The sequence below is a fragment of the Prionailurus viverrinus genome, chromosome D2, assembly GCF_022837055.1.
Source record: "Prionailurus viverrinus isolate Anna chromosome D2, UM_Priviv_1.0, whole genome shotgun sequence".
Classification (NCBI taxonomy): Eukaryota; Metazoa; Chordata; class Mammalia; order Carnivora; family Felidae; genus Prionailurus; species Prionailurus viverrinus.
The window spans coordinates 11,963,537-11,975,636 of record NC_062571.1 but is presented as its reverse complement, the minus strand read 5'-3'; the positions used below and the strand labels follow the sequence as shown (position 1 = coordinate 11,975,636).

The 12,100-nt window shown below is 42.0% G+C and overlaps 1 protein-coding gene and 1 non-coding gene across 6 annotated transcripts in view; one reads left to right on the top strand and one right to left on the bottom strand.

Moving 5' to 3' along the window:
• The window catches only part of MTR (5-methyltetrahydrofolate-homocysteine methyltransferase), a 132,807-nt gene that overhangs the window by 11,913 nt on the left and 108,794 nt on the right, over positions 1–12,100 (top strand). For all 5 annotated transcript variants that reach the window (XM_047824844.1, XM_047824843.1, XM_047824846.1 and 2 more), the window contains exons 5-8: positions 117–209; positions 1,657–1,763; positions 3,711–3,770; positions 4,498–4,592. In XM_047824844.1, coding sequence (XP_047680800.1) covers positions 117–209; positions 1,657–1,763; positions 3,711–3,770; positions 4,498–4,592 — 355 coding nt within the window. The remainder of the gene's footprint in view (positions 1–116; positions 210–1,656; positions 1,764–3,710; positions 3,771–4,497; positions 4,593–12,100) is intronic.
• LOC125148511 (U6 spliceosomal RNA) lies at positions 9,074–9,180 on the bottom strand. Its single transcript, XR_007145594.1, has one exon. It is a non-coding gene; the product is annotated as a U6 spliceosomal RNA (small nuclear RNA).

Sequence of the window (12,100 nt, the reverse complement as noted above, 5' to 3'; positions counted from 1 at the left end):
GTTGTAGATAAGGGGTTATAGACGTGTGTTGGAGGGAAAAATCTTAGAGCCTGTCGATTCACAACACAAAGTTCAGCCTGTTTAGAGATTTTACGCTTGTTTTTCTTTTCCCAAAGGAATCAAGAGGTTTGTGGCAGGAGCCCTGGGTCCAACTAATAAGACCCTCTCTGTGTCCCCATCTGTGGAAAAACCAGATTACAGGAACATTAGTGAGTATTTCTGGTATATAATCTTTGACCTGCCAGTATGTCTGTGTTTCAGTGATCCTAAAATCTGTAAAATGGGACGAGTAACAGGATCTTCCTCAGGGTTATTGTGACTTAATTGACATAAAGGGCTTACAGTGATCCCCGGAATGTAGTTAACCTCTAAACAAAGAGCTCTTGTTTTTATTACTGTCATCATCATCATTATTATTGTTACTGAGTTTGTTTTCAAATGTACATGGTATTGTGTTGGTGCTTCTTTATCTGCTGAGGAAATAAAACCAATCAAAAAAAAAAAAAAGCTTTAAACGGAACAGTTGGGTAGGTATGGACACCAGGCCTTGGTCTATTACAGAATAACTCACTGAATCTCCGTTTCATGTCAGAAAGCAGCCCAAATCATATGAACATACTAGTACTGTCGACATTATAAACTAGCATATATAAACAGTTACATTGAGATTTTATGAAAAATCTGTAGATCTAGGTCAACTTCTTAAACATCAAGACAATAAAAAAACAAAAAGAATGAAATTTAGCTGAATAATACTGATACTCTGTATGGTAAAGAGTTTTGTATAGATAACAAGTTCAGGCAAGTATAGTTTGTAGGTTTTTGGTTCTACAACTTTCCATGTAGTGATACCATGCTTCTTCACCAGGGATTGCTCTCTCATACTGGGCTTATGCCTGGCGATGCCCTCTTTGGTCTAACATGACAGCAAGGGGCTGAGTTCTCCTTTCTCTTGTGCTGTATACAGCAAGCATAAAGGTACTGTTGAGGTTTCTCTCGGGAATGTCCAAGCTTCTTTCTTGTTTGGTTGGGAGGTGAATGGGGAGAGGGATGACCTCTCAGACAGACATGGACAACTCAAGATGTTTCTAACAGAAATCTTACGCAACAGTGATTGAATTGAACACTTTGGTTACAGGCTGAACTTGCCCTTCAGGCAGGTTTCCTCTCTGGCAGAGTTGGTGTCAGAGGGCAGGAGTGAAGTCCACGGGACTGTGGCCTCTCACCAAGGCAAGTGTGAGGGAACGGGACGAGGCCTGCGATGTCTCCATGTCAGTGTGATATGTTTCTATAGCTGTCCCTCACACTCATCCCTTAACTGTCTGATTAAAACCACCTCTGGAATGAATGATCCACTCTAAAGATGTTGGAAGTAAGGTACGGGGCTCAAGAGACCATATGCCTGCCTACTCACTCACTCATTCTCGGCTCGTATGTGGTGTTTAGTAGGAGCAACTGTGTTCGGTTTACAGGTGTAATTTCCACCACGGCCCTATTCCTTTATTTGGTTTCTCACAAAAGGTGATGTTGTCCTTAAATTAAGCATCATGAACCAGCAATAGTTACTTGACGGTGCAGGCTTGAACACGTGTCCTGGCCACCGAGAGGATTTTGATGACTGAGTCCTGGATGTGATTTATTTATTCTTTTTTGCAGCATTTGACGAGCTTGTTGAAGCATACAAAGAGCAGGCCCAGGGGCTCCTGGATGGTGGGGTTGATATCTTACTCATTGAAACTATTTTTGACACTGCGAACGCCAAGGTGAGTTAAGGGAGATGAAAGGGACGGTGAGTGGGGTGGGGCTGTGATGATCGCCCGGTGTGGCGAGAAGACCGTCACAGCCATTGTCAAAGTTAGATAGAAGTCTTCTGTTCCATTCTCTTCTTGAACATTTCTAATTGCGGCCAGTGGAATGAGAAAAATTTCAAAAGGTTATCTTTTGAAGTTTCAAAAAAAATTTTTTTTAATTATGAAAGTAAATATTTATAGGTACAGCTACTAGGTACATGTATGCAGATGTAGTAAATACACACACATGGTTCTAAATGTGAATGATACGTAAAAATATGGAGTGAAAAGCAATATCCTTCCTTCTATTCCCTGGGATGCAGGTCTTTCCTGGACAGCCACTGTTAACCAGTGTGGGGGCCTGGTAGAGATGCTGTGCAGGTGTAGAAAGTGTGATAACATTCTTTAGATTATCGCGGGACTGGTTTCCTCCATGATGCATCTGGGATTTTTTTTTTTTTGATAAAGTTTTTTGAGATTTATTTATTTCGTTAGGAGGGAGAGTGAGTGTGTGTGTGCATGAGCAGGGGAGGGGGAGAGAGAGAGAGAATGTGGAGCCCGATGCGGGACTTGATCTCACGACTGAGATCATGACCTAAGCTGAAGTCAAGAGTCAGATGCTCAACCGAAATCAAGAGTCAGTGAGATGCTGGCTGAGTCACCCAGGCGCCTCTGGAATTTATTTTGGGGCGAGGAATGTGGTAGAGATGTACCTAGTAGTCTTTTTCTCTAAGGTGTACCTAGTTTTTTCTTAACATCGTCTGTTAAATAACCTGTTAGTTCCCAGTGATAGGAATCATGTGGAATGTCACCCAGACCATCCTAAATTCAGAAGTGCATCTGGGTAGAATCTGTTCCAGTAATCTGTCAGATGTCACGCTCCCATCCTGCTATTTTCTGTACATTATCATTAAAATATGTCTGAGTGACTGGTAGGCTTTTATTCACCTCCTTCCCGGAACCTCTGTTTTTCCCTCAGAATTTTCCTGGCTATTCTTACACATATATTTTCCATGAGATCTTTAGGCTCAACTTGCCTAGTTCTGAAAAAAAAAAAAGAAAAAAGAAATTCTCACATTGTCGATTTAGTAACCTTTTATGCCAGAGAACCTCACCATCACAATGAAGATCTACGTTGAGTACACGTTGCATTCTGATTTCCGAAAATTATGAAAATGTAAACCTCTTAGAATCAAGAGATGTAATGATGAAAAGAAGAAGATCAGTTCCCTGGAACTTAATAAAACACGGGAGTGTACACAGTAACTTGGGATTTGTACCTTTACAGCACATTCCAAGCTCACACTCTTTTGCGGTGATGCACACTGTTAGTTTCTGTACCTACTGTGGATATATGACGGTGTGGAAGGTGGAGGCATTCTTATGTATTTAATTATGTAATTAAAAAAATTTAATGTTTATTTTTGAGAAAGAGAAAACGAACAAGTGGGGGAGGGGCAGAGAAAGAGGGAGACACAGAATCGGAAGCAGGCTCCAGGCTCTGAGCTTCAGCACAGAGCCCGATGCAGGGCTCGAACTCACAAACCATGAGATCATGACCTGAGCCGAAGTTGGACGCTTACCCGACTGAGCCACCCGAGCACCCCGTTCTTCTTTATTTTTAATTTTGATTAGGAGAAGGAAGAAAGTGTAGCTCTTAAGCTCCTCTTTGGAGGGAATATCTGTTCGTAGGTAAACTCTGAGCCAGCATTTGTTTTGTTTTAATGTGTACAGTGTTATACTTGGGAAACGTGTGTCGGGATTGCACCTTGCAGGGCGGACATGCTTCTTCCCCAGAGATTGCGACGTTTATCTTACCTAGCAGGGTTTTGGAAAAGGGAGACTTCTGATGAGCCAGTTAGACTGACCGGGGACACAGTCTCTCAGAAATAAAGATGTTCTTCTTTTTACCCCCAACAGGCAGCCTTGTTCGCACTCCAGCAACTTTTTGAAGAGGAGTATTCCCCCCGACCTATCTTTGTAAGTTCTAAAATTTGCATGATGTATTGTGCCTTTTATTAATACTGTCATCTTGAGGGCAGGGTTTTGCCTTTCCTTGCCCAGGATAACTATCTTTAGTGTCTTTTAGCCTCCTCTGTTCACTTTCCTCCTACCACCAGCTCTAGACCAGTAGCATTCTGGAAATGCTAAGAAAATGAACCTAGAAGTGGTTGGCAGAAGCAGACCATTCCAAGGAAGCATGGCCGAATTGGTCCCCTGGAGTCCAGGGCTTAGGGACTCCTCCTGAGGAGTGGACTTGCATGCTGACTGACAGGGCCAGTGCTGACGACACCAGCCTGGAGTAGGCAGACCCACGGGAGAGGCCGAAGGCTGATGGTGGGAAAAGAATAGAATGAAATCAAGGGGTGTTGGATGAACCAGCTATGTATCAGCCAGGACAGCCAGAGGTCTCTGGGAAGGCCTTCTGCTGTGGGACCGGATGTGTGAACTCAGAAGCTTTGTTGGTCACTGGGTTTGCCTCAGTGACTTTCCCGGTTTTTTTGTTTTTATGGCTTACTAGCTCCTCCCCACAGTCACTTTACCCACGTCCTTTCTGACCACGATGGTAAGTGATTCCTTTTGTTAGAGCTCCACGGTTCCCTTCCTCGTGAAAGAACAAAGTCAGCGTGCTCATTTTATTTCACGTTTGTGACCATATTCTTAATTTGAGCCTCTGTCGTTGACAGAGTTTACTTTGTTAATTCAGATTTCAGGGACAATTATCGATAAAAGTGGGCGAACTCTTTCTGGACAGACGGGAGAGGCATTTGTCATCAGTGTGTCTCATGCAGACCCACTCTGGTAAGTGCTCATTCTTTCCTTGACCCCATTCCTTTTAGGGGTATCTTTTTGGATGGCTACAGAATGGGGCCTGGGAGGGGACTGGTCCTGCGTATTTCCACTGAAAAGCTTGCATGGGACGTTGGCTCTCTGGGAAGTACATTCAGACTTTTCCGACGGGCGTCAGAAGACCACTGTCGGAATGGGTCAGTTGGAGGGGCTGGGCTCGTATCTCCTGGATCGGGCAGATGGTTGCCTGTTTGGCTGTAAGCGTGCCCCTCACAGTTGCAGGCTGTGCTTGGCGCAGTCCTAATTCTGCAAAACTATTACCAGCGCTTACGTTGGTAGGACAGGGCTTTGCAAGGTGTTTTCTCCCCCCAGCTTAGGGAGCAGACGGAAGCAGTTCAGTGTGGGATCAGATGGGAATTCTCTAGCTCAGATTTTTATCTTTAAATAAAGTTAACCTGGCTTTTACGTTCTATTTTAAACTATCTCCCTATTTTTCTTATCAAAATGTTTTAAATTACATACCACAAGTGAAATGGAACCTCCCAGAATATATACTCTTTTCACCTGTGCCTTTTTTCCACACATGCCCTGTTCTTCCTGCCTGGAAGCTGTGCCTGCCGCCTTCTCTCTCTCTCTCCCTCTCTCCCTCTCTCCCTCTCTCCCTCTCTCCCTCTCTCCCTCTCTCCCTCTCCCCATCTCCCCCCCCCCCCCCCCCAACTCTGCTGACTCCTTGTTAGCCTTTACGAATCATCTCCAGAGTCCTCTCCAGGGAACTTTCCCTCTCTGATTAGCTCAGGTTGATGTTTTCAGAGCATTCTGTTTACTTTTATTATAGTCTCTGCCATAAAAATAATAGTAATAGACATTTATTGAGAGTTTTCTGTTTTAAGTGCTTTCTGTGAGTTATTTCTTTTAATTCTAGCAGCACCACCTTGAGGTAGGCACTGCTGTTTGTGTCCTCATTTTAATGAGACTGGAACAGAGACTCAGAGGCTGTAAGTCAGTAGGTGATCTAGGGATAGGAGCAGCTTTTAGCGACTGTGCTTCCACATTTCATCAATTATTTTCTTGTTTTATTCATGTTTTAATGTTTCTAATTTCATGACACGTCTTACAGTTGAGTTAATGTGGCAGTGTGATTTCTTAAAAGCTGCTATTAATTTAGAGTGCATTGTTATACAATTGATTGGGACTGATAGTTAAGAAAGTAACTGTATTGAACTTGACTGTGATTGATTGAACAGCTCATGAGCTTTTCCAGAGCAATCTCTTAATCATCTGCACATCTCTAATGCTTAATAGAGTCCTTGGTGTGTAGAATGGATGCAGTAAATGTTCAACTGAAAAACTGAAGGATAGGAAAATGTAGGGGTCTCTGAAGACAAACTTTATCTAGTTTACTTTTGAATTTTTTGTCTTTCCTTAAATATTTAAAAACCTTTTTTTAAAAATGTTCATATATTTTTGAGGGAGCGAGCGAGCAGGGGAGGGGCAGAGAGAGAGGGAGACAGAGAATCGAAGCAAGCTCTGAGCTGTCAGCACAGAGCCCGACGCAGGGCTGAAACTCGCAAACCGTGAGATCATGACCTGAGCAGAAGTCGGATGCTGAACCAGCAAGCCACCCAAGTGCCCCTGTATTTCCTCAGATATTTTTGAGTATTATTCTATTGCTCTTTTCCCCATCCCCTTTACTCTTAATCATGATCTGGTCGCATCCCTCGATACGTAGGTGAAACCCCTACGTTGGCCCAGGTGTCATCTTGGTCTTTGTTTTGCTGACCGTTCTCAGAGGACACCCTTAGAGGGCGTTCTCCCTGCCCCTGCCTCACCTGCAGGAATCCAAGGAGGATATTTTTATGGAGTTTCGAAAATACATATTTCTCTTCCTTCAGCAAACATGCAGTTAATTCTGACTTTCGACCCACTCAGCGGTTACTTTTTTTTTTTCCATTGTTACCCTATAATTCTTTCTGTGTCTTCAACGTCCATCTATAGCCCACTCACAGAGAGAATAGATCTGGTCTCCAATTTGTTATGAATCGTACAGACCGAAGGGGCGGATGGACAGGTAGAAAGCAGCCCAGGAATTGGAGAGTTTTATCAGATCCTGTTTGTATTGTTCTGGGTTTGGAACTCTGAGTGGTACCCAGCAGTTTGCTTTCTGGTTCAGGACTAAGAGTTGATCTCAGTATTGAGGAGGCTGGTTGACAAATCTATGAGACTTTTTAAAATACACACACCTATACCTGTGTGTATATAAGCAGATAGTATGTAATAAGGTGACTGTAAGAAACCGTTGCTTGCTGATTTTGATCATCACAAACTGTACATGTGTTAACAAAGTACAGTGGGACAGTGTCTTTGTATCATTATTACTATTAATTATTAATTCATTGAGCATTAATGGAAACCCTGTGCCCCGGAATACAGGCAAATGTGAAACAGTCCACAGTAGGAGAAATTCGTAAGTAAATTAAAATATAAAATGTCAACTGCTCTACAAAAGTATGAACAAAAATCTTGGAGTAGATGGGTTGGAGTGATGGTGTTCTCGTGGGATTCAAGGACAGCTTTGTAGAGAAGGTGACGTTGGAACTAATTTTTATTTTTATTTATTTTTTAATTTTTTAATGTTTTTTAATTTATTTTTGAGAGACAGAGTGTGAGCAGGGGAGGGGCAGAGAGAGAGAGAAAGACACAGGATCTGAAGAGGCTCCAGGCTCTGAGCTGTCAGCACAGAGCCCGACATAGGGCTCAAACTCACGAGCCGGCAGATCATGACCTGAGTCGAAGTCAGATGCTTAACCGACTGAGCCACCCAGGCGCCTCTGGAACTAATTTTTAAAGCCTGGGTCAGAGTTGGCCTGGCAGAGGCATATGGAAGTATCAGAATGAGCAAATAGCAATATAAAGACTATTTTTCTGAAACATTTTCATGTATCTTATTTTACTTTAACATTCCTGGGATCCAGATTGCTAGTTAGGCATAACTTTCTCACGCAGCAAATGAGGAACTGGAGCCACCTAACTGTTGAAGAGAGGAGTTAGGATTGGAATGAAGTTTAGAAAAAGTCCAAGGTCCTTTCTTTTTATTTATTTATTTTTTAAAGTTTATTTATTTGTTTTGAGAGAGAGAGTGCACAGTGGTGGAGGGGCAGAGAGAGAGAGAGAGAGAGAGGAGAGAGAATCCTAAGCAGACTCCATGTGCAGTGCAGAGCCCAACGAGGGGCTTGATCTCATGATCAGGAGAACATGACCTGAGCCAGAATCAAAATTTGGACATTTAACTGCCTGAGCCACCCAGGCGCACCAGGCGCCCCAGGCTGGGGTCCTTTCTAATGATAATGTGGTGATGTAAAACATTTTAGTTTATTACCTGGTGTTGAGTGTGGATGACGTAGCATAAGATTAAAAATAGATTAAGAGTGTTCCAAGTGGAGCTGTGTTCAAGGGTTGTGACTTAGCCGGTGCGTAGGACCTAGCAATCTTTTTTTTTTTTTTTTAAGGTACAGTTGACTTAAGATATTATATTAGTTTCAGGTGGATAACATAATGGTTTGACATTTGTGTACATTGTAAGACGATCACCACAGTAAATCCACCATGCAAAGTTGACATATATTACCAACTGTATTTCCCAAGCCTTGCATTCCATCCCAGTGACTTATTCTTTTATAACTGGAAGTTTGTGCTCTTCGATCTCCTGCACCCAAGTCACCACCCCCCACCCCCAAGCCCCTCCCTTCTGGCAGCTATCAGTCTGTTCTGCATTTGTGAGTCTGGGTTTTGTTTGGTTTGGTTTTTAAGTTCTGTGTGTAAGCCAAATCATGTAATATTTGTCTTTCTCTGACTTATTTCACTTAACATGATACCCCCAAGATCCATCCACATTGCTACAAATGGCAAGATTTCATTCTTTTTTATGGCTGAATAATATTCGTGTGTGTGTGTGTGTGTGTGTGTGTGTGTGTGTGTGTGTGACATCTATCCATTCATCCATTGATGGACACTTAGTTGTTTTCATATCTTGGCAATAGTAAACAATGTTGCAATGAACATAGGGATACATACATTTTTTTTGAATGAGTGTTTTTATTTTCTTTGGATAGATACCTGGTGGTAGAACTGCTGGATCATAGGGTAGCTCTAGTTTTAACTTTTTGAGGAACTTCCATGCTGTTTTCCACAGTGGCTGAACCAGTTTATATTCCCACCAACAGTGCACAGGGGTTCCCCTTTCTCCACATCCTTGACAACACTTGTTATTTCTTGTCTTTTTGATATTGTCCATTCTGATTGGTGTGAGGTGGTATCTATTTGTGGGTTTGATTTGTATTTCCCTGATGATGAGTCAGTCGTGTTGAGCATCTTTTCATGTGTCTGTTGGTTATCTGGTTGTCTTCTTTGGAAAAGTATTCAGATCTTCCCATCTTCTAATTGGATGTCTTTCATTGTATTATTGAGTTGTATGAGTTCTTTATATATTTTGGATATTAACCCCTTATCAGATAGATAATTTGCTCATTATCCTTGCTCAGGGGCCATGCTAATGTTCTCTGTATCATTCCAGTTTTAGTATATGTGCTGCCAAAGTGAGCACCAGGTATACCATTTACAGGTACCTTCTCCCGTCCTGTAGGTGCCTTTTTGTTGTGTTGACGGTTTCCTTCACTGTGCGGAAGCTTTACAGTCCGATGTAGTCTCAATTGTTTACTTTCTTTTTTTGTTTCCCTTGACTTTTCAATCTGATCCAAAAACCAACAAACAAACAAAAAACACCGCTAAGTACTCCATTGTGTATATAAACCACAGTTTCTTTATCCATTCATCAGTTGATGGACATTTAGGCTCTTTCCATAATTTGGCTGTTGTTGAGAGTGCTGCTATAAACATTGGGGTACAAGTGCCCCTATGCATCAGTACTCCTGTATCCCGTGGGTAAATTCCTAGCAGTGCTATTGCTGGGTCATAGGGTAGGTCTATTTTTAATTTTCTGAGGAACCTCCACACTGTTTTCCAGAGTGGCTGCACCAATTTTTACTCCCACCAACAGTGCAAGAGGGTTCCTGTTTCTCCACATCCTCGCCAGCATCTATAGTCTTGTGATTTGTTCATTTTGGCCACTCTGACTGGCATGAGGTGATATCTGAGTGTGTTTTTGACACAATGGAGTACTACGTGGCAATGAGAAAGAATGAAATATGGCCCTTTGTAGCAACATGGATGGAACTGGAGAGTGTGATGCTAAGTGAAATAAGCCATACAGAGAAAGACAGATACCATATGGTTTCACTCTTATGTGGATCCTGAGAAACTTAACAGAAACCCCTGGGGAGGAGAAGGAAAAAAAAAAAAAGAGGTTAGAGTGGAAGAGAGCCAAAGCATAAGAGACTCTTAAAAACTGAGAGCAAACTGAGGGTTGATGGGGGGTGGGAGGGAGGGGAGGATGGGTGATGGGTATTGAGGAGGGCACCTTTTGGGATGAGCACTGGGTGTTGTATGTAAACCAATTTGACAATAAACTTCATATATTGAAAAAATAAACAACAAAACAAAACACCACTAAGTTTGATGTCAAGGAGCTTACTGCCTATGTTTTCTTTCAGGAGTTTTATGGTTTCAGGTCTTACATGCAAGTCTTTTTTTTTTTTTTTATGTTTATTTTATTTATTTTGAGAGATAGAGAGTGTGTGTGAGCAGGGGAAGGACAGAGAGAGAGAGGAGGGAGAGAATCCCAAACAGGCTTTGCACTGTCAGCACAGAGCCTGATGCGGAGCTCAATCTCACAAACCATGAGATCATGACCTGAGCCAAAATTGAGAGTAGGATGCTTAAATAACTAACTGAGCCACCCAGACACCCCTTACATGCAAGTCTTTAATCCATTTTGATTGATTTTTGTGTATGGTATAAGAAAGTGGTTCAAGGTCATTCTTTTGCTTGTGGCTGTCCAGTTTTCCCAACACAATTTATTGAAGAGACTGTTCTTCTCTTGGATACTGAGAACAAACTGAGGGTTGATGGGGGGTGGGGGAGACGGGAAAGTGGGTGATGGGCATGGAGGAGGGCACCTGCTGGGATGAGCACTGAGTGTTGTATGGAAACCAATTTGACAATAAATTATGTTAAAAAAAAAAAAAAAAAAGAAGAGACTGTCCTTTCCCAAGTGCATATTCTTGCCCCATTTGTTGTAAATTAATTGACCATGTATGCGTGGGTTTCTTTCTTTCTTTTTTTTTTTTTTTTTTAACGTTTATTTATTTTTGGGACAGAGAAAGACAGAGCATGAACGGGGGAGGGGCAGAGAGAGAGGGAGACACAGAATCGGAAACAGGCTCCAGGCTCTGAGCCATCAGCCCAGAGCCCGACGCGGGGCTCGAACTCACGGACCGCGAGATCGTGACCTGGCTGAAGTCGGACGCTTAACCGACTGCGCCACCCAGGCGCCCCGGGTTTATTTTTTTCTATTGATTTGTATGTCTGTTTCTATGCCAATACCATACTGTTTTGATTACTCTAAGTTTGTAGTATAATTTGAAATCAGGGCATGTGATATCTCTGGGTTCGTATTTCTTTCTCAAGATTGCTTTGACTTCTGAGGGTCTTTTGTGGCTCCATAAAAATTTTAGAATTATTTGTTAGTTCTATGATAAATGCCATTGGAATTTTGATAGGGATTGTCCTGAATCTGTAGATTGCTTTGGGTACTGTGGACATTTTAACAATATTCTTTCATTTCATGAGCATGGATATTTTTCCATTTCTTTGTGTCATCTTCAGTTTTTTTCATCAGCATATTACAGTTTTCAATGTACAGTTCTTTCACCCTCTTGGTTAAATTTATTCCTAGGTATTTTATTTTATTTTTTTATTTTTTTTTAATTTTTAAAAAAATTTTTTTTTTCAACGTTTGTTTTTGGGACAGAGAGAGACAGAGCATGAACGGGGTAGGGGCAGAGAGAGAGGGAGACACAGAATCGGAAACAGGCTCCAGGCTCTGAGCCATCAGCCCAGAGCCTGACGCGGGGCTCGAACCCACGGACCGCGAGATCGTGACCTGTCTGAAGTCGGACGCTTAACCGACTGCGCCACCCAGGCGCCCCTTATTTTTTGATGTAATGTGTGGGATGGTTTTCTTAATTTCTCTTTCCAATAGTTTTAGTGTGTAGAAATGCAACATTTTTTATATTAATTTTGTATCTTGCAACTTTACTTAATTAATTTATTAGTTCTAGCGGTTTTTGGGGGGGAGTCCTTAGAGTTTTCTACATATAGTATCCTATCATCTGCAAATAGTGAGTTTTACTTCTTTCCAATTTGGATGCTTTTTATTTCTTTTTGCCTAGTTGCTGTGGCTAAGACTTCTGATACTGTGTTGAATAAAAGTGGAGAGAGTGGGCGTCCTTGTCTTGTTCCTGATCTTAAGGAAAAGCTTTAGCTTTTCACCGTTGAGAATGCTGTTAGCTATAGGTTTGCTGTATATGGTTTTTATAATGTTGAGGTATGTTCCCTCTGTATTC